The sequence below is a fragment of the Scyliorhinus torazame genome, chromosome 19 (genome assembly GCF_047496885.1).
Source record: "Scyliorhinus torazame isolate Kashiwa2021f chromosome 19, sScyTor2.1, whole genome shotgun sequence".
NCBI classification, from domain to species: Eukaryota; Metazoa; Chordata; class Chondrichthyes; order Carcharhiniformes; family Scyliorhinidae; genus Scyliorhinus; species Scyliorhinus torazame.
Window position 1 is genome coordinate 84215128 of NC_092725.1, and position 22634 is coordinate 84237761.

Genomic DNA, 22634 nt, shown 5'->3' on the forward strand with positions numbered 1-22634 from the left:
AAGCTAAATCATAGAATATGATTCCATATCACTATAGGATTCTTTAGTATTGATTTCACAATTTCGATTAGAGCTTAGGCACCAAGCCTCACAATTTCAGCCTGACTGCAGCAAGTAGAGATTTACTCAAAGCTCTTGCATCAATTCTACCTTAGATCTCTAAATTCCATGCATACTAGCACTACATTGAAAATGTAGACTTCAGATAACATGAAGCCAAGAAGATATATTTCTGTTCACCTTAGTCTCTCCCAGTGATTCTGTTCTCATGGTTAGATAGTCTACTTAAGTATTCAATCACATTATTATCATAAACAGTGACTAAATCAACATGTCCCAGACCCTTACGGTGTGGGTGAATGGCCTTCCTTCAACCAGACTTACTTAATGCATCCCTGTCAGCATGACTGAAAGCTGTTTAATCTCATTGTGTGCCCATCACAAACAATGAGGTACATGGACAATGTGAACTCACATTCCCACACCCCTTAGAGTCAGAAAGCTGCCTCTCAAAACCTGGTCAATAGTTGTGTGCTACATTTGTTCATATCACTTATTAATTGGCTTGTTGTCAACTTGCAGCTTCAGAAAAGCCTGTTCATCTCATGAGAAGGATGATTCTTCAATCAGGACAGTAATATCTGTCAGTCTCAGCAACTTAGCAAATATGCTAATCTAAGGGAGCATGAAATGAAACTTTTATATTTGCCCCCTGAGGCTCCCCAGGGCCTACACATGTTGTGGCTATGAAAGCAAAGAGTTTGGACATTTCTAATCAGGAGAGGCGATGGGACATGGCTATGACTTTTCCTGTTTCCTCCCCATCAGGAACAAAGGTATCCGGGGCAAGGATGTTACTCCCTTCATTCTGGACAGAGTTTATGAGCTCACCAAAGGAATTTCTTTGACTGCCAGTATCCTTCATATTTTGAACCATTTTTCAGCCTGCAGCTTGTCTTTAACTCGATTCACTTCATATGGAGAGGAACGTGAGAACAGGAGAACTATGTTGGTCCAGATATAAAAATTGAAGACTTTGCACGGTTAAGTGCAATGCTAGGCTTTTGCGGTCATCCCTGTCAAGGTAGTCACTCAAGAGGAACACAGGTGGTATCAGAGACCCGCATTGATCAAAGTACAAGTGTATTTGGAATAGTTATATGTATTAGTGAAAAAATGAATCCTCACTTGCTGATACTGCCATAATAGAAGCATTTTTAGCCTCAGTAGTTACAGTAGAGGTATGAGATTGACTTATCGGAAGCTAACTTTATAGACTGACAGCCACTGCAATTACTGAGGAGTCACATATGGGCCTGGTCTGGTATGTCTTTATATTGTGCCGGATGGGTGGGGTTTGGGATTTGGTGGAAGAAATAATAGAGACTGGGGGTGATTCAGACTATTGTTTTTGTCAATAACACAAAAATGTTAATGTATATCCCTTAGTATTTAAACCATTCGTAAAAGTGACAAATTTGCCTGCATTGACTGTCAATCCCTTTCAGTATTGCAAACTTAAACTACATCACATCAAAGGCAAGTCCTCTGTCTTTGCTTGGTGATTAAATTACCGCTATCCAGACTTAGGTTTTCTGGTAAATAAATCCCTATCATGACACTTAATTTGAAATTGGATTTCATCAGTGTTATCTTTGAATGAGGAGTGGGAGACTTTTATTCCTCATTATAGATTGGTTCTGAAACCAAGTCTCATTGGTGAAAGGAGAGTGTGCTTAACTACTGCACCCTCTGCATCTTCCTAGGTCCCCACTAACATGTACCCTTATTTCTTATGCCTGTTCCAATGAAATGTTACTATTCTCCAAAATATAGCCCAGCTAAGAGTCAATACCATGGGCGAAATTCTCCCCCAATGGCGGGATGTCCGCCGACTGGCGCCAAAGACGGCGCCAATCAGACGGGCATCGCGCCGGCCCAAAGGTGCGGAATGCTCCGCATCTTTGGCGGCCTAGCCCCAACATTGAGGGGCTAGGCCGACGCCGGAGGGATTTCCGCCCCGCCAGCTGGCGGAAATGGCGTTTGTTGCCCCGCCAGCTGGCGCGGAAATGCGGCGCATGCGCGGGAGCGTCAGCGGCCGCTGTTAGTTTCCCGGCGCATGCGCGGGAGCGTCAGCGGCCACTGTCAGTTTCCCGCACATGCGCAGTGGGGAGAGTCTCTTCCGCCTCCGCCATGGTGGAGGCCGTGGCGGAGGCGGAAGGGAAAGAGTGCCCCCACGGCACAGGCCCGCCCGCGGATCGGTGGGCCCCGATCGCGGGCCAGGCCACCGTGGGGGCACCCCCCGGGGTCAGATCGCCCCGCGCCCCCCCCCAGGACCCCGGAGCCCGCCCACGCCGCCTGGTCCCGCCGGTAAATACCAGGTTTGATTTACGCCGGCGGGACAGGCAATTTCTGGGCGGGACTTCGGCCCATCCGGGCCGGAGAATTGAACGGGGGCTCCCGCCAACCGGCGCGGCCTGATTCCCGCCCCCCGCCCAATCTCCGGTACCGGAGACTTCGGCGGGGGCGGGATTCACGGCGGCCAACGGCCATTCTCCGACCCGGCGGGGGGTCGGAGAATGACGCCCCATGTTTCTGCTCTTTACAAGGGAGGCCAGTCATTTTAAAAAAAAAACAAATTTAGAGTGCCCAATTCATTTTTTCCAATTAAGGGGCAATTTAGCGCGGCCAGTCCACCTAGCCAGCACATCTTTGGTTTGTGGGGGCGAAACCCACGCAAACGCGGGGAGAATGTGCAAACTCCACACGGACAGTGACCCAGATCCGGATCGAACCTGGGACCTCGGCGCCGTGAGGCAACAGTGCTAACCCACTGCGCCACCGTGCTGCCCCTAGGGAGGCCAGTCATATCAGGGAAGAAGGCAAAGAAATGATGTGTGATTGCCCAAATTCCTGGTTAGCCTGAAGCTGTTATCCACTGAACCAAACATGGACTGGTATAATTTTCAAAGGCTGAAACTTAAAGCTGTTAATCCTCTATAACACAATGGTGACAGTGCATTTAGAATCCTGTCTGCAGTTTGACACAACCAATCTTCAAAGGTACATCAAAGAAGCTACAAAGTTGATTTTAAATTATGATTGCACATCAAATGAACCAAGTTTACCTTTATTAGAAGAAATCAGGGAGAATAATCTGCTACAATTCTTTGAAATGATGAAAGACATAGTTAATGAGGGCACAGACACAAAATTAACAAGTGAGTTTTAATAAATGAGTATGGGAGGCAGAGAAAACAATGGCTAGAAAGTAGATAACAAAGAAGTCGTCAGTGACTCTTGGTACTTTTTCAATGTGAGGAATCTAGTGAATAAAACATTTGAGCTGCGGACACAGACGCTTGGAAGTATGAAACGGCTACTATGTAAACTTCCTTAAAGATCAAAATGGCAGCTCAATATTTCTTGTTTCCAGACAGGACAGAAGGAGCATAAGAAAGGGTGGGGGAGTGGAACGCGGTATTTAAAGAAACAGTCCCACCTGTGAGGAAGAACGATATATTCGAAGGAGCAAGAAATGATGCCATGTGGATTGGACTGGGGAGCAAGAATGGGCAATCACACTGGAGGACAATTACAGTGTGGGGCACATAGACCACAAACGGCCAGAGGGGATAGAAGAACAAATGTAGGAAAATTGCTGAATAGTACAGAAACAATAAAGCAGTAATAGGTGATTCCAACTCTAATGTTAACTGGGGTAAAATAGGTGTAAAAGGTATAGCGGGTGTAAAAGTCTTAAAATGGTTTCAGGAGAACGCTTTTAGTTGGTATGTAGCAATCCTAACAAGAGAAGGAGCTCGATTTGAGGCTGGATTGTCCTTTTGCCTGGCATGGACACAATTTGCTGTTCAGTGAGAATCCATGTTCAAACAGTGTTTTATTTTCCCTTCACAGAGTGATAGCTTTGTGAGCAGGTAGGCTTCCCGCAAAATCAATTTGTGTTGTGCTGATTAAGTTCAATGTAAATTCATGAACTTCTGTCTGTCCTCCCTTTTATAATCTTCATTCCCATTCACAAACAAATACTTCATGGAAGGTGTGGTTTCTCTATTCCCAATGGGAAAAAAAACGTGTTTACTGTTTTTTCGTTCTGGGTTGTCAGGGAGACAGTTGAACCTCCAGTGGAGTGTAAATGATCAAAGAGTGGTAAGTGTGGGCTGTGAGATTGAATCAGTATTGTGAAGTTTTCTTTGATTATGGTGCGAGGGGAGAATTCCACCAACTGTATTGGGTATCTCTCATCGATTCCCTTACCTCCCGATGGATATTGACTTGGATGGAGTTATGATAGAACATTGCAGGGATTTGTTTAGTTGAGCCACACTTCTAGCAATTTACCAGACAGATAACAACAAACACATGATTCACCTTTAATCTTTAACACTGAAAAAGACATTGCCCTCATCAAGAACAATGCAAAGGTGGGAAGCCGCATAGCATGTGCCCTCACCAGACAGAGTTACCACAAGTACAGCACCCTGTCACAACCACCGAGGGAAAAGCTTGGTGCCCACGAAAAGCTGGTAAGTTACACTTCTACTGTGTCATTTCCTCCTAACTCTGCACCGCTCCTTGGAAAGAGCACCTACTTAAGCGCACACCTCCACCCTATCCCTGTAACCCAGCAACCCCACCGAAACTTTCTGGACACTTAAGGGCAATTTAGCATGGTCAATCCACCTAACCTGCACATCTTTGGACTGTGGGAGGAAACCGGAGCACCCGGAGGAAACCCATGCACACACCGGGAGGATGTGCAGACTCCGCACAGACAGTGACCCAAGCTGGGAATCGAACCTGGGACCCTGGAGCTGTGAAGCAACTGTGCTAACCACTGTGCTACCGTTCCGCCCCATGCAGCGCACGTAGAGCACTTCTAAACAGTCCGGTGGTAGGACTGTGTAGCTGACAGTTATAAAAAGAAAATAGTTAGGAGCTTGTTCAAGGCACTAAATTATCCTGGATTCAAAAGACCAGTTTAATGCTCTAACATGCAGCATTTGAATTCCTGAAATATGCCACGGTCTGATAATATATTTGCATTTCTCATTTAGTCTCTGATGTGATAGAGAAACACAACCCACTCTCACAAGTTAATGCTTGTGGAAAGGGGATTAGATATTTTTGCAGTTTTTACAGAGGAATTAGAAACAAAATTCTTAAGATGTTGAGTTACTCACATGGTTAGTTCTGCTGATATAATGCTATTCACTCTCACTGCAACAATCAATTTAATATCAGATAAAATGTCAGAAACAATGGAATTTACAAACAAGGAATAGGAGCAGGCCATTTGGCCCCTCCAGTTGCTCCGCCATCTGATAGTAAACTCAATTCTGCACCTCATCTACACTTGATAACCTACCAGCCAGTTGCTTACCAAGACTCAATCCACCTCTGCCTTCAAAATAGAGAAAATGCAATTATTTGTAAACTGACACCTGACAGTAATTATACCTAACCGGATTGTTTGTGCCTGAGCGTCTATTCCTGTTTTTGTTCCGTATCCACAGGTGGTGATTGGTGGCTGCAATGTTGATTTTATTGCAAAGGCGAAACAAGGCAATTTGATGGTATGTGAGTACAGCAATATAAGTGACCATTGAACAAACTGCAACTGCTACACTCTGCTCCTGCTCCCAACGTTAGCTTTTGCATCCAAAGTTCCTGTCTGAAGTTTGACCTTGGAAACCCTGTTGCCAATGATGCTTAATTTTTTGAATTGATCTTCTTGATCTTGTCCTCTTGCCTCAGCTTGTGTACCATGTCTGCCTTACGTCACCATGAAACCCATTAGGAATTCCACAGCAAAGCAATCAACTACTCCGGTCAATTGACAAAGAGTCAACCAGACTAGAAATGTTACCTCCCTTCTCTCTCTGTGGTTTAGCACAGGGCTAAATTGCTGGCTTTGAAAGCAGACTAAGGCAGGCCAGCAGCACGGTTCAATTCCCGTACCAGCCTCCCCGAACAGGCGCCGGAATGTGGCGACTAGGGACTTTTCACAGTAACTTCATTGAAGCCTACTTGTGACAATAAGCGATTTTCATTTTTCATTTCATGTCTCCACAGATACTTTCAGACTTGTTAAGATTGTCCAGCATTTTCTTTTTGTTTCCGATTCCTGCAGCCGCAGTAATTTTGCTTTTATCTTGGTGTTTATTTTATTCCATCCCAGCATGGACCCTGAGGTCTGCCAATTTGGAAACTGGATGAGTTGGCATGGAGGGTGTAAGGACAAGGGTGGTGGATGGGTGGCATTCGGGCTGTGAAGGTGTATGGGGGTGGGAAGAGGCACTGGTTGGCATGGAGGATATGAGAGGTCTTTGGGGGTGAGTAGAGGGGTGTGGGATAGCATGGGAAGTGTGCGGAGGGTGAGGCGATATGGTGAGTGAGGGCTGGAGGATTTAAAAAAAAAAATGTTTTTTAATAGCTGCAAAGTGCTGGAGCACTGAGGCAGGTCCTTCACGCAGTCCGCCTCCGCACCTTCACACAGTCCGCCTCCGCACCTTCACACAGTCCGCCTCCGCACCTTCACACAGTCCGCCTCCGCACCTTCACACAGTCCGCCTCCGCACCTTCACACAGTCCGCCTCCGCACCTTCACACAGTCCGCCTCCGCACCTTCACACAGTCCGCCTCCGCACCTTCACACAATCCGCCTCCACACCTTAGAACATAGAACATACAGCGCAGAAGGAGGCCATTCAGCCCACCGAATCTGCACCGACCCATTTAAGCCCTCACTTCCAACCTATCCCTGCAACCCAATAACCCCTCCTAACCTTTTTGGACACTAAGGCCAATTTAACATGGCCAGTCCACCTAACCTGCACGTCTTTGGACTGTGGGAGGAAACCAGAGCACCCGTAGGGAACCCACGCAGACACGAGAACATGCAGACTCTGCACAGACAGTGACCCAGAGGGGAATCGAATCTGGGACCTTGGCGCTGTGAAGCCACAGTGCTATCCACTTGTGCTACCATGCTGCCGCACCTTCACACAGTCCGCCTCCGCACCTTCACACAGTCCGCCTCCGCACCTTCACTCAGTCCGCCTCCGCACCTTCACACAGTCCGCCTCCGCACCTTCACACAGTCCGCCTCCGCACCTTCACGCAGTCCGCCTCCGCACCTTCACACAGACCGCCTCCGCACCTTCACACAGACCGCCTCCGCACCTTCACACAGTCCGCCTCCGCACCTTCATACAGTCCGCCTCCGCACCTTCACACAGTCCGCCTCCTCACATTCATGCAGTCCAATTCCGCACCTTCACACAGTCCGCCTCAGCACCTTCACACAGTCCGCCTCCGTACCTTCACGCAGTCCGCCTCCGTACCTTCACGCAGTCCGCCTCCGCACCTTCACGCAGTCCGCCTCCGCACCTTCACGCAGTCCGCCTCCGCACCTTCACGCAGTCCGCCTCCTCACCTTCACGCAGTCCGCCTCCGCACCTTCACGCAGTCCGCCTCCGCACCTTCACGCAGTCCGCCTCCGCACCTTCACGCAGTCCGCCTCCGCACCTTCACACAGTCCGGCTCCGCACCTTCACACAGTCCGCCTCCGCACCTTCACACAGTCCGCCTCCGCACCTTCACACAGTCCGCCTCCGCACCTTCTTACAGGCCGCCTCCGTACCTGCCTCAGGGGATAAGTTGAGCTTGTGCAAAGCACTGATTTACCCTCCTCTGGAGAACAATGTTAGATGAAATTGAATGGATTATTTAGAATTGAATGGATTATTTAGAATTGAATGGATTATTTAGAATTGAATGGATTAATCAAAGACTTGATGATTAACTGACTTTGCTACAAATACATGTCCTGTTTAACAAATGTAAATTTTGGGAAAAGAATTGGACATACAGTGGAAATCTAGTCGATAGAGTATTTTGGATTTTCAGGATCTGTTAATTAAGGTGACGTGTCAAAGATTTGGCTGTAACTGCAGGATATACAGAGCCTCTTCCAGCATGCAGGTGGGGGAAGGGCAAGCTTAAAGGCTTCAAGCTGACTTGAGGGCCTTTATTAAAGGTGAATTCTAGCAGCAGAGGGAACAACTGTGAAAAGATCTACCAAGGCCACTGAAGAAGCGGGGACGAGGCTTCCGGTGGCGGCCATGGAGGAGTAGGTCGCGCATTCGGCAGCTCCCGTCTGGAACGGGCTCTCAGACCTTCTTCAGGAGTTTCCACAGACATTTTGGGGCAGATTGGTGAAGCGAACACTGCCAAAAGGATTCCGTCTCGAGACTTCCGGTTGCGGCTATGCGGAGCTAAGTCGCACATTCGGCGGCTCCCGCAAAACCGGACTTTTGGGCTCTTTTCAGGGCCCCCAAGGGCACTTTTTCGACGTTTCCCAGTGTGGGAAGGAGTTAATAATAGCTCCCCGTCAGTATATGGATTTAACTAGGAGCGGGGCGACAGAAAAGGTGGTGGTGGACCAGAAGAAGGGAGGGAAGAAGGACAAAATGGCGGCGGGCGGAGACCAGGCAGCGTGGAGGCAGTGGGCGGAGGAGCAACAGGAGGGTATCCAGCGCTGCTTCAGAGATTAAAACGGACCTGCTAGAGCCAATGAAGGATTCTATTGATAAGCTGCTGGAGACACAGACGGCCCAGGGGGTGGCGATCCGAGAGGCTCGACAAAAGATCTCTGACAATGAGGACGAGATCTTCGGCCTGGCGGTAAAGGTGGAGGCGCACGAGGCGCTCCACAAGAAATGGCAAGAGCGGTTCGAGGAGATGGAGAATCGGTCGAGGTGGAAGAATCTGCGGATTCTGGGCCTCCCGAAGGGGCTGGAGGGGCCGGGCATGGGGGCCTATGTGGTCACCATGTTGAACTCGCTGATGGGAGCGGGGTCCTTCCAGGGGCCCCTGGAGCTGGAAGGGGCCCATAGAGTGTTGGCGAGGAGGCCCAAGGCTAACGAGCCTCCGCGGGCGGTGCTGGTGCGGTTCCATCGGTTCGTCGATCGGGAGTGTGTGCTCAGGTGGGCCAAGAAGGAGAGGAGCAGCAGGTGGGAGAACGCAGAGGTTCGGATATATCAGGACTGGAGTGCGGAGGTGGCGAAGAGGAGGGCCGGGTACAATCGAGCGAAGGCGGTGCTGCACAGGAAGGGGGTGGAGTTTGGCTTGTTGCAGCCGGCGCGACTGTGGGTCACCTACAAGGACCGGCACCATTATTTTGAGTCTCCTGAGGAGGCGTGGGCCTTTGTTCAGGCCAAGAAGCTGGACACAGACTGAGGGTCGGGATGGGCGATTGGGGACTGCGGTGGATATGTTATGCCTATTTTTGGGGCGGGGGGGGGCGGGGGGGGGGGGGACCCTTTGCATTGTTTTGGGTTTCTTTTTCTCTGTTTTTCTCTTTCAGGTTGGGGAGGGTGGATGGGGCGGGTTGGGCACTGTTTTGGTTGGTGGCGGGGCCTGGTAGGTGGAGAGCGCGGGCTTTGTTCCCGCGCCGAAGACTGGGGGGGTGGGGCCGGGGCGGGGAAGCGAGGATTGCTTCCCGCGCTTAGAACGGAGGGGGGAGGGGGAGAGCCTGTGAATGGGGAGCGGGAGAGGAGGGTGTGCCACACAATAGGAGGAGTCGAAGGGGAGGCGGGAGTGGCCGGGGTCAGCAGGAGTCAGCTGTCTTGCAGAAGTGCTCTGGGGGAAGTAAACCAGCTAGGATGGGTCCTAGCCGGGGGCGGAGGAAATCGAGTTGTTGCTGCTAAGGCCAAGGAGGAGCTGGAGTGAGTGGGGGGGGGGGGGGGGGGGGTCGAGACGGGGGTATGCCGCTGTGGGGAACGGGCCGGGTGTGGGGTGCGGGCGCATGGCTGGCCGAGGAGGGGGCATGGCTAGTCGGCGGGGGAGGGGGCGGGTAGCCCCCTGATCCGGCTGATAACCTGGAATGTAATGGGACTGAATGGGCCGGTTAAGCGGGCCCGCGTGTTCGCGCACCTGAAGGGGCTGAAGGTGGATGTGGTTATGCTCCAGGAGACACACCTGAAGGTGGCAGACCAGGTAAGACTGAGGAAAGGGTGGGTAGGTCAGGTGTTTCATTCGGGGCTGGATGCCAAAAATCGAGGGGTGGCGATCTTGGTGGGAAAGAAGGTGTCATTCGAGGCGTTGAGCATTGTGGCAGATAATGGCGGTAGGTACATAATGGTAAGTTGCAGGGAGAGAGGGTGGTACTGGTCAATGTGTATGTCCCGAACTGGGATGATTCGGGTTTTATGCGGCGTATGTTGGGCCGGATCCCAGACTTGGAAGTGGGGGGCCTGATAATGGGGGGAGACTTTAACACGGTGTTGGATCCGGCACTGGATCGCTCCAGGTCAAGGACAGGTAGGAAGCCGGCGGCAGCTAGAGTGTTGAGGGGATTTATGGAGCAAACGGGAGGGGTGGACCCTTGGAGATTTGCAAAACCGGGGGCTAGGGAATTTTCATTCTTCTCACATGTCCATAAGGCTTATTCTCGAATCGACTTTTTCACTTTGAGTAGGGCGCTGATAGCGAGAGTAGAGGATACCGAGTCTTCGGCAACAGCCATTTCAGACCACGTCCCGCATTGGATGGACTTGAAGATGGGGGAGGAGAGGGACCAGCGCTCGCTGTGGTGCTTGGAGGTGGGGCTGTTGGCGGACGAGGAGGTGAGCGAGCGGGTCCGGGGAAGTATAGAGAGGTACTTGGAGACCAACGACAACTGGGAGGTCCGAGTGGGGATGGTATGGGAGGCACTGAAGGAGGTGGTGAGGGGCGAGCTGATCTCCATTAGGGCCCGCAAGGAGCGGAGGGAGCGGGGGGAGAGAGAGAGGCTGGTGGGGGAGATGGTGAGGGTAGACAGGAGGTATGCAGAAGAACCTGAGGAAAGATTGTTGAGGAAGAGGCGCAGCCTCCAGGCCGAATTCGACCTGGTGACCACCAGGAAGGCGGAGGCACAGTGGAGGAATGCCCAGGGGCGGTCTACGAGTATGGGGAAAAGGCAAGCGGATGCTGGCGCATCAGCTTCGGAAGCGGGACGCAGCCAGGGAGATTGGGGGAGTTAAGGACAGGGGAGGGAGTGTGGTGCGGAGTGGGGTTGGCATCAATGGGGTCTTCAGGGACTTCTACGAGGAATTGTACCGATCCGAGCCCCCATGGGAGGAGGGAGGGATGGGCCGCTTCCTGGACCAATTGAGGTTTCCAAAGGTGGAAGAGTGACTGGTGGCGGGATCGGGGCCCCGATTGGGCTGGAGGAGCTGAGCAAAGGGATAGGAAGCATGCAGGTGGGGAAGGCACCGGGGCCGGACGGTTTCCCGGTCGGGTTCTATAAAAAATATATGGACCTGTTGGGCCCGCTGTTAGTTCGGACCTTTAATGAGGCAAGGGAGGGGGGGGGGCTTTACCCCCGACGATGTCCCGGGCACTGATCTCCTTGATCCTGAAGCGGGACAAGGATCCCCTGCAATGTGGATCTTACAGACCGATTTCCTTGCTAAATGTAGATGCCAAGGTGCTGGTGAAGGTCTTAGCCACGAGGATTGAGGATTGTGTGCCGCAGATCATCCATGAAGACCAGACGGGGTTTGTGAAGGGGAGCCAGTTGAACGCGAATGTGCGGAGGCTTTTGAACGTTATCATGATGCCGGCGAGGGAGGGGGAGGCGGAGATAGTGGTGGCGATGGACGCTGAGAAAGCCTTCGATAGGGTAGAGTGAGGGTACCTGTGGGAGGTGCTGAAGAGGTTCGGGTTTGGGGAGGGGTTTGTCAGGTGGGTTAGGCTGTGTATGAGGTCCCGATGGTGAGTGTGGCCACAAATAGGAGGAGGTCCGAGTACTTTCGGTTGCACCAAGGGACAAGACAGGGGTGTCCCCTGTCCCCCCTGCTCTTCGCACTGGCAATTGAACCCCTGGCTATGGCACAGAGAGTCGAGGAACTGGAGGGGGTTGGTGCGGGGTGGGGAGGAGCACAGGGTGTCGCTTTATGCGGACCACCTGCTGCTGTATGTGGCGGACCCGGTGGGAGGAATGCCAGAGGTAATGAGGATCCTTAGGGAATTCGGGGACTTTTCGGGGTACAAGCTCAATATGGGGAAGAGCGAGCTGTTCGTAGTTCAGCTAGGGGATCAGGAGAGGGGGATTGGCGAGCTCTCACTAAAAAGGGATGGGACGTGTTACCGCTGTCCTTGGCGGACAGGGTGCAGTCAATCAAAATTCCAGTGCTCCCAAGGTTTTTGTTCCTGTTCCAGTGCCTCCCCATGTTTATCCCGAAGGCTTTTTTCAGGCGAGTTAACAGGAGTATAATGGGGTTTGTGTGGGTGCGAGGGCCTCCGAGGGTGAGAAGGGTGTTCCTGGAGCGGAGTAGAGATAGGTGGGTACTACTGGGCCGCCAATGCGACAATGGTGCGCAAGTGGGTGATGGAGGGGGAGGGGGCTGCATGGAAGAGGCTGGAGACGGCGTCCTGTGTGGGTATGAGTCTGGGGGCGCTGGCAACGGCGCCGCTGCCGCTCCCTCCAAGGAGGTATACCACGAGCCCAGTGGTGGTGGCGGCCCTCAAAATGTGACGGCAGTGGAGGCGGCATAGGGGGGAAGTTGGGGCCTCGGCGTGGACCCCATTCCGGGGGAACCACCGGTTCGCCCCAGGAAGAACAGGTGGAGGGTTTTTGGGGTGGCACAGGGCAAGGATACAACAGTTGGGGGACCTGTTTGTGGATGGGAAGTTTGCGAGCTTAGGTGAGCTGGAGGAGAAGTACGGGCTCCCCCCCCCCCCCCAGGGAACACCTTCAGGTACTTACAGGTAAGGGCCTTTGCCAGATGGCAGATGGTGGAATTCCCGCGGCTACTGCCACACACAGTACAGGACCGGGTGCTCTCGGGAGGGTGGGTGGGAGTGGGGAAGATCATGGAAACTCACCAGGTGATGCAGGAGGAGGAGGAGGCCTCGGTGGTGGAGTTGAAAGGTAAGTGGGAGGAGGAGTTGGGAGAGGAGATCGAAGAGCGGACGTGGGCAGATGCCCTAGGGAGGGTGAATTCTTCCTCTTTGTGCATGAGGCTCAGCCTCATACAGTTTAAGGTGCTGCACAGGGCACACATGACCGGGACAAGGATGAGCTGGTTCTTTGGGGGTGAGGACAGGTGTGTTAGGTGCTCAGGGAGCCCAGCAAATCACACCCATATGTTCTGGGCATGCCCAGCGCTGGAGGAATTTTGGAAGGGTGTAGCGAGGACTGTGTCGAGGGTGGTAGGATCCAGGGTCAGACCGGGCTGGGGGCTCGCAATATTTGGGGTGGCAGAGGAGTCGGGAGTGCAGGAGGCGAATGAGGCCGGTATTCTGGCCTTTGCGTCCCTGGTAGCCCGGCGAAGGATTCTCCTTCAGTGGAAAGATACGAGGCCCCCAAGCGTGGAATCCTGGATCAGCGATATGGCAGGGTTCATTAAATTGGAGAGGGTGAAAGTCGCCTTGAGAGGGTCGGTACAAGGGTTCTTTAGGCGGTGGCAACCGTTCTTAGACTTTCTGGCAGAACGATAGACATTGGTCATTGGCAGCAGCAGCTCGGGGGGGTGGGGGGGGGGTTTACTTTATTTTTGTTTATGTTATTTACACTGGAAGGGTCTGTTGGGGTTTATACACCTGTTGTCTTAAGTCGGGGTGTTAATGTTAATTTATTATTTAGGTACGGGGGAGGGGGGGATTGTTGGGTTGCTTTTTTAGATTGTGTTTTGTACTTAACCCTGTTGGGTTCTTTTTTCTTTCTCATTTTGTTATTGATATTTTATGAAAACCTTTAATAAAAATTATTTTTTTTGAAAAAGGCGACGTGTGAGCTATATGGTAGCACCACGGATAGGAAATTGGTTAAAGAGTAGGAGAGAAACAGGTGTTGCTGGAAAAGGAGAACGGTGCCTGGTGAGACCACCTTTATTCTCAGGCTGTTTAGATTTGATCATTGAAAATGTTTAAATTTTCAGATGAGACTTGGCAAATGATGCGGAGGATAGGCATGTAAATATGTAAAGAGAACTAGCAGACAGGATGCAGATGTGGACAGGAATAGGTATTTCAGCCCCTCATTCAGAAACATCCCGGCTGATATGCGAGCAAACTGCACCATATGGTGTGTAGGGATGGAGAAACTGAGAAGGGGAAGGGATGGATCTCTGTTGCATCTGTTTGGATGATTCAACCTTCCATACTTGTCCTTTTGACGTGCCATCCTTTTTGCTCAAACCAAGAATTTCCCCACAGTTTGGTTGGTAGGCGTCCGACCATGTCCATTCTATTGTAGAGACTTCTGCTTTCATCCCAGGACCATGATTGGGGTCCCCCTTGTACTCACCTTCCAGCCCACCACCTGCCATATTCAACCAATCATCTTCCACCATTGCTCCTGCCTCTGGTATGATGACATCATCAAACACATCTTCTCCTCACCTCGGCTTGCAACGTTTTGAAGGTACCGTTTCACGGAACACCTCCATTCTGGCCACAAGCATGACCTGAAGCTTCCTGTCGCCTGTTATTTTAATTCTCCACCATGCCTCCCACTCTAATATTTGTGTCCTTAGCCGACTGCACTACTCCAAGGAAGCGCAATGCAAGTTCAAAGATCTGCATCCCAGCTATCAACTGGGCATTTCATAGCCTTCTGAACTCAACATTGAGATTGAGACCTCTGCCACCATTTTGTTTTGCTTATGTTTGCAGGTTTATTTTCTTTCTCATTTCTCTCTTATATTCTTGACTTTGCCTTCAACATCAACCATCCCGGATCCTGTCATTCGCACCTCCTCTCGACATTCCTTTTGTTTCTTGTCCCATTAGCCTTTGTACCATGGAACCTTTATCACTTAATCTCTCCAGCCCTCCAACTATCCACGACATTTCCTTTTTTATTCCTCTTCCTCTCCACTTTCACTCAATCAAATTCTATTGCCTTTCTAACTCTCCTCAGTTCTGAGGAAAGGTCATAGACCTGAAGTGTTAACTCTGTTTCTCTCTCCATAATTAAATACATAATTCTCTCAAAATGCAAATGTAGGTAATTAAACTTATAAAAATATCAGTGGGATTTACTGAATTTGAGTAAAACTTGAGTGGCCACAATTAGGGTCCTTAGTACAGTTTTGAACGTCCATTACAAAAATGAAATTCAAAACATAGACTGCGGGATTCTCCGTCGGTGGGATCCACCGCCCCCGCCGGCAGTGAACCCATGCCCGTGCGTTTCATGATGGCGTGGGGCGGCACACAATGGGAAACGCTCTGGAAAACAGGACTGGCGGGGTGGAGAATTCTCTTTTCAGACAGAAAGAACATGTATGCACATTGTGCCTGTTTCAGCTAATCAAAATAAGTGACATTGGCTAGTTCATTCCTTAATCAGAGTTAAGCTGTCTGGTTTAAATTTGAAACAATTCTTGGCAGTTAATTGTCAGTTTCCATCAACTAGTATATTCTCTATGGTACCGTCTCTACCAGTCTGAGTCCACTTGCCAACCAAACGGCACTCTCTTCCCATTTGGCATAATTTTGTTGTCTCTTGGATTTATATTCTTGTGAAATGTCCTGATGAGTGCAAGATGAAAAGCTTCAACAAAAAATACCTGTTTTCAGCAAAGCTTAAGAGTTGAGACTTGAAATGCTTAGGAACATTTCAACAGAGAAAGCGGTGAGGGGAATTTAATAGTGTTTCAAAAATTGTGAAAGAATTATTGATTGACACTGTACCAGCATTGGAGAATATGTTTGTTAGGTGGCTGAAGTTTAAAAACAAGGGATGTGGGGTCAGGCAAGCAAATTCAGTACTGAAGGAGTGGGACGGTGACAGAGCTGTCAAATTCTGGAGGAAACATTAAACCCACGTACCCTCTTGTGGATGTAAAATATCTGATGACACAATTTGAAGAAGAGCAGGATACTTTATCCCCAACGCCAGTCGACGCATATTCCTCAACCAACATTTAAGAGCAGATTATCTGACTGTTAGCGCATTGCTGTTGTGGGACCTTGCTGTGCACAAATTGCTTGCTGCATTTTCACCATTATAACAATACTCCACTACAGAAATAGACGACTGGTTGTCAAGTTTCTGGAGTGTCCTGAAGTCAGGACAGGCGCAATAGAAATGCAGGTTCTTTTTGTCTGTCTTCTACATTGCGTGGAGGTCGGTTAACTTGTAAGACGGAGGGAGAGAATTATTCCATTGCCTCTGGAGGTTTGATCGGCAGTAGTGGAAAAGGCTTGGGAACCTGATCAAAGTGAAAAAGTCAATTAATGACCTGAGGGAAAATTGGCCAAAAGGCTCCCTTCTGACACTGTTCTCCTTTCCCTTATAGTCACACAGGCTGTTCAGTGTCATAGACACCTCTTCCCCCAGTTACAATAAATTTTGGATAATATATTAATGGTTCTGATGGTGCATTTTCTCTTTGAGTAGTAATTCAAAATCAAAACAAATTTCTCACGGAGTGAAAAGTCCTGCATTCTAAGCTTGAGTTTTCTGTAGTAATCCAGAGGACATGAGCAGAGCTGGTGACTCTCAATCATTTATTAACATTTTAAAATGCATTTCCTCTTTTCTCAGCTCTGACTGATGTGCTGTTTTAATAACTTTGGCCACAAGGTGGACCTGTTCCCTGACAATCACATGCTGCACTTGCTGACCAGGGAGGGAGTGGCACCCAGCGGGAAGGGAAATGTAATTTTGCCACCAGATATTCTGGGAGAACCAGGAGGCATTGAGCAGCCTACTTGTGCTAACTGTGTTCACCAGTACCAAGGCTTCGGTCAGTGAGAAACATTTGGAATGTGGGCATGGACACAGAACTGAACTCCCACCACAAGGACTGGTCAGAGATGGAGGAAAATGTAAAAATTCGATTTTGAGTTGGCCTAATCTGTTGGTCAGTTAAAGAACGACCTGAGAGGGGCAGAGTACAGGTTTGAACAGTATTCAAGCTGAGAGACAGACAGGATACAGGATACTTCGCTATCGAGTTTTAAAAATTTGTTCATGGGGTATACATATCGCTGGTTAGGCCAGCATTTATTGCCCATGCCTAATTGCCCTTAAGAAGGTGGTGATGAGCTGTCTTCTTGAACTGCTGCCGTCCCTGAAGTGTAGGTACACCCACAGTGCTGTTAGGGAAGGAGTTCCAGGATTTTGACTCAGCGATAGTGAAGGAAAGGTGATATGTTTCCATCCAGCCATTGGGCAGCACAAGTGGATAGCACAATTGCGTCACAGCTCCAGGGTCCCAGGTTCGATTCCCGGCTTGGGTCACTGTCTGTGTGGAGTCTGCACGTCCTCCCCGTGTCTGCGTGGGTTTCCTCCGGGTGCTCCGGTTTCCTCCCACAGTCCAAAGATGTGCGGGTTAGGTGGATTGGCCATGATAAATTGCCCTTAGTGTCCAACATTGCCCTTAGTGTTGGGTGGGGTAACTGGGTTATAGGGATAGGGTGGAGGTGTGGGCATGGGTTGGGTGCTTCTTTCCAAGAGTCGGTGCAGACTCGATGGGCCGAATGGCCTCCTTTTGCACTGTAAATTCTATGATCCAGGGTGGTGTGAGACTTGGAAGGGAACTTCTAGGTGGCAATGTTCCCAGATATTTGCTGCTCTTGCCCTTCCAGATGGTAGTTGTCGTGAGTGTCATATCCCGCACAGAACCTACGGGATGGGAATGCTTGTCATCCCCGTGCTCCTTGCGGAGTTACAAGCTCCCTGCTAGGGGCGGGGATTCTCAATTAACTTGTGCATATAAAGTCAGCTTCTGGCAGTAGCCATGGAGTGAGTGGTCGCACATAGAGCAGCTCAGACTTGAACGTGTTGATTTGAGTTATTTTTCTATAAAAACGGGGGAATTTCGACACAAAAGTGTAGCTGAAGGTGTAGAGGAGAAGTTCCCCCCGGGAGTGACATGTCTGCTGGTTATCAGACCCGCCAGAAGAAGGTTAAAAATGTGGCCAAGGAATTGGAGGAGACCTGTGGCGCAGTAGCAATTGGGAAGATGGCAGAGGGAATAGAGTTGTCGCAAGTTGGAAAACCACAGATGGAGCAGATGATGGCATTAATCAGGAAGGAGTTCCGCGAGCAGCAAAAGGAGATGAATGAAAATTGATCGAAGGTCATCGAGGGACCCGTAGCAGTCCTGTGTGACGGACAGAGTACAGACTCACTCAGACACTGAGCTGTGGGACGGACAGAGTACAGACTCACTCAGACACTGAGCTGTGTGACGGACAGAGTACAGACTCACTCAGACACTGAGCTGTGAGACGGACCGAGTACAGACTCACTCAGACACTGAGCTGTGAGGGACCGAGTACAGACTCACTCAGACACTGAGCTATGAGACGGACAGAGTACAGACTCACTCAGACACTGAGCTGTGAGGGGGGCAGAGTACAGACTCACTCACTCACTGAGCTGTGAGAGGGACAGAGTACAGACTCACTCACTCACTGAGCTGTGAGAGGGACAGAGTACAGACTCACTCAGACACTGAGCTGTGAGGGACAGAGTACAGACTCACTCAGACACTGAGCTGTGAGAGGGACAGAGTACAGACTCACTCAGACACTGAGCTGTGTGAGAGGGACAGAGTACAGACTCACTCAGACACTGAGCTGTGAGAGGGACAGAGTACAGACTCACTCAGACACTGAGCTGTGAGGGGGACAGAGTACAGACTCACTCAGACACTGAGCTGTGTGAGGGACAGAGTACAGACTCACTCAGACACTGAGCTGTGAGACGGACAGAGTACAGACTCACTCAGACACTGAGCTGTGTGAGGGACCGAGTACAGACTCACTCAGACACTGAGCTGTGAGGGACCGAGTACAGACTCACTCAGACACTGAGCTATGAGACGGACAGAGTACAGACTCACTCAGACACTGAGCTGTGAGGGGGGCAGAGTACAGACTCACTCACTCACTGAGCTGTGAGGGGGACAGAGTACAGACTCACTCAGACACTGAGCTGTGTGAGGGACAGAGTACAGACTCACTCAGACACTGAGCTGTGAGAGGGACAGAGTACAGACTCACTCAGGCACTGAGCTGTGAGAGGGACAGAGTACAGACTCACTCAGACACTGAGCTGTGAGAGGGACAGAGTACAGACTCACTCAGACACTGAGCTGTGAGAGGGACAGAGTACAGACACACTCAGACACTGAGCTGTGAGAGGGACAGAGTACAGACTCACTCAGACACTGAGCTGTGAGGGGGACAGAGTACAGACTCACTCAGACACTGAGCTGTGAGAGGGACAGAGTACAGACTCACTCAGACACTGAGCTGTGAGAGGGACAGAGTACAGACTCATTCAGACACTGAGCTGTGAGGGGGACAGAGTACAGACTCACTCAGACACTGAGCTGTGTGAGAGGGACAGAGTACAGACTCACTCAGACACTGAGCTGTGAGACGGACAGAGTACAGACTCACTCAGACACTGAGCTGTGAGACGGACAGAGTACAGACTCACTCAGACACTGAGCTGTGAGAGGGACAGAGTACAGACTCACTCAGACACTGAGCTGTGAGACGGACTGAGTACAGACTCACTCAGACACTGAGCTGTGTGACGGACAGAGTACAGACTCACTCAGACACTGAGCTGTGAGAGGGACAGAGTACAGACTCACTCAGACACTGAGCTGTGAGAGGGACAGAGTACAGACTCACTCAGACACTGAGCTGTGAGAGGGACAGAGTACAGACACACTCAGACACTGAGCTGTGAGAGGGACAGAGTACAGACTCACTCAGACACTGAGCTGTGAGGGACAGAGAACATACTCACTCAGACACTGAGCTGTGAGGGGGACAGAGTACAGACTCACTCAGACACTGAGCTGTGTGACGGACAGAGTACAGACTCACTCAGACACTGAGCTGTGAGGGGGACAGAGTACAGACTCACTCAGACACTGAGCTGTGAGAGGGACAGAGTACAGACTCACTCAGACACTGAGCTGTGAGAGGGACAGAGTACAGACTCACTCAGACACTGAGCTGTGAGAGGGACAGAGTACAGACTCACTCACACACTGAGCTGTGAGAGGGACAGAGTACAGACTCACTCAGACACTGAGCTGTGTGACGGACAGAGTACAGACTCACTCAGACACTGAGCTGTGAGAGGGACAGAGTACAGACTCACTCAGACACTGAGCTGTCAGAGAGACAGAGTGCAGACTCACTCAGACACTGAGCTGTGAGAGGGACAGAGTACAGACACACTCAGACACTGAGCTGTGAGGGGGACAGAGTACAGACTCACTCACTCACTGAGCTGTGAGAGGGACAGAGTACAGACTCACTCAGACACTGAGCTGTGAGAGGGACAGAGTACAGACTCACTCAGACACTGAGCTGTGAGGGACAGAGTACAGACTCACTCAGACACTGAGCTGTGAGGGGGACAGAGTACAGACTCACTCAGACACTGAGCTGTCAGAGAGACAGAGTACAGACTCACTCAGACACTGAGCTGTGAGAGGGACAGAGTACAGACTCATTCAGACACTGAGCTGTGAGAGGGACAGAGTACAGACTCACTCAGACACTGAGCTGTGAGGGGGACAGAGTACAGACTCACTCAGACACTGAGCTGTCAGAGAGACAGAGTACAGACTCACTCAGACACTGAGCTGTGAGAGGGACAGAGTACAGACTCATTCAGACACTGAGCTGTGAGAGGGACAGAGTACAGACTCACTCAGACACTGAGCTGTGAGACGGACTGAGTACAGACTCACTCAGACACTGAGCTGTGAGACGGACTGAGTACAGACTCACTCAGACACTGAGCTGTGAGAGGGACAGAGTACAGACTCACTCAGACACTGAGCTGTGAGAGGGACAGAGTACAGACTCACTCACACACTGAGCTGTGAGAGGGACAGAGTACAGACTCACTCAGACACTGAGCTGTGTGACGGACAGAGTACAGACTCACTCAGACACTGAGCTGTGAGAGGGACAGAGTACAGACTCACTCAGACACTGAGCTGTCAGAGAGACAGAGTACAGACTCACTCAGACACTGAGCTGTGAGAGGGACAGAGTACAGACACACTCAGACACTGAGCTGTGAGGGGGACAGAGTACAGACTCACTCACTCACTGAGCTGTGAGAGGGACAGAGTACAGACTCACTCAGACACTGAGCTGTGAGAGGGACAGAGTACAGACTCACTCAGACACTGAGCTGTGAGGGACAGAGTACAGACTCACTCAGACACTGAGCTGTGAGAGGGACAGAGTACAGACTCACTCAGACACTGAGCTGTGTGAGAGGGACAGAGTACAGACTCACTCAGACACTGAGCTGTGAGAGGGACAGAGTACAGACTCACTCAGACACTGAGCTGTGAGGGGGACAGAGTACAGACACACTCAGACACTATGCTGTGAGAGGGACAGAGTACAGACTCACTCAGACACTGAGCTGTGAGAGGGACAGAGTACAGACTCATTCAGACACTGAGCTGTGAGGGGGACAGAGTACAGACTCACTCAGACACTGAGCTGTGTGAGAGGGACAGAGTACAGACTCACTCAGACACTGAGCTGTGAGGGGGACAGAGTACAGACTCACTCAGACACTGAGCTGTGAGACGGACAGAGTACAGACTCACTCAGACACTGAGCTGTGAGAGGGACAGAGTACAGACTCACTCAGACACTGAGCTGTGAGGGGGACAGTACAGACTCACTCAGACACTGAGCTGTGAGAGGGACAGAGTACAGACTCACTCAGACACTGAGCTGTCAGAGAGACAGAGTACAGACTCGCTCAGATACTGAGCTGTGAGAGGGACAGTGTACAGACTCACTCAGACACTGAGCTGTGAGGGGGACAGAGTACAGACTCACTCAGACACTCAGCTGTGAGAGGGACAGAGTACAGACTCACTCAGACACTGAGCTGTGAGGGACAGAGAACAGACTCACTCAGACACTGAGCTGTGAGGGGGACAGAGTACAGACTCACTCAGACACTGAGCTGTGTGACGGACAGAGTACAGACTCACTCAGACACTGAGCTGTGAGGGGGACAGAGTACAGACTCACTCAGACACTGAGCTGTGAGAGGGACAGAGTACAGACTCACTCAGACACTGAGCTGTGAGAGGGACAGAGTACAGACTCACTCACACACTGAGCTGTGAGAGGGACAGAGTACAGACTCACTCAGACACTGAGCTGTGTGACGGACAGAGTACAGACTCACTCAGACACTGAGCTGTGAGAGGGACAGAGTACAGACTCACTCAGACACTGAGCTGTCAGAGAGACAGAGTACAGACTCACTCAGACACTGAGCTGTGAGAGGGACAGAGTACAGACACACTCAGACACTGAGCTGTGAGGGGGACAGAGTACAGACTCACTCAGACACTGAGCTGTGAGGGACAGAGTACAGACTCACTCAGACACTGAGCTGTGAGGGGGACAGAGTACAGACTCACTCAGACACTGAGCTGTGAGAGGGACAGAGTACAGACTCATTCAGACACTGAGCTGTGAGGGGGACAGAGTACAGACTCACTCAGACACTGAGCTGTGTGAGAGGGACAGAGTACAGACTCACTCAGACACTGAGCTGTGAGGGACAGAGTACAGACTCACTCAGACAC

The 22634-nt window shown here is 50.8% G+C and overlaps 1 protein-coding gene across 9 annotated transcripts in view; it reads left to right on the forward strand.

Moving 5' to 3' along the window:
* Positions 1–22634, forward strand: part of LOC140396265 (pseudouridine-5'-phosphate glycosidase) — a 180122-nt gene that overhangs the window by 75941 nt on the left and 81547 nt on the right. For all 9 annotated transcript variants that reach the window (XM_072484633.1, XM_072484637.1, XM_072484639.1 and 6 more), the window contains 3 exons: positions 829–914; positions 4417–4547; positions 5538–5597. In XM_072484633.1, coding sequence (XP_072340734.1) covers positions 829–914; positions 4417–4547; positions 5538–5597 — 277 coding nt within the window. The remainder of the gene's footprint in view (positions 1–828; positions 915–4416; positions 4548–5537; positions 5598–22634) is intronic.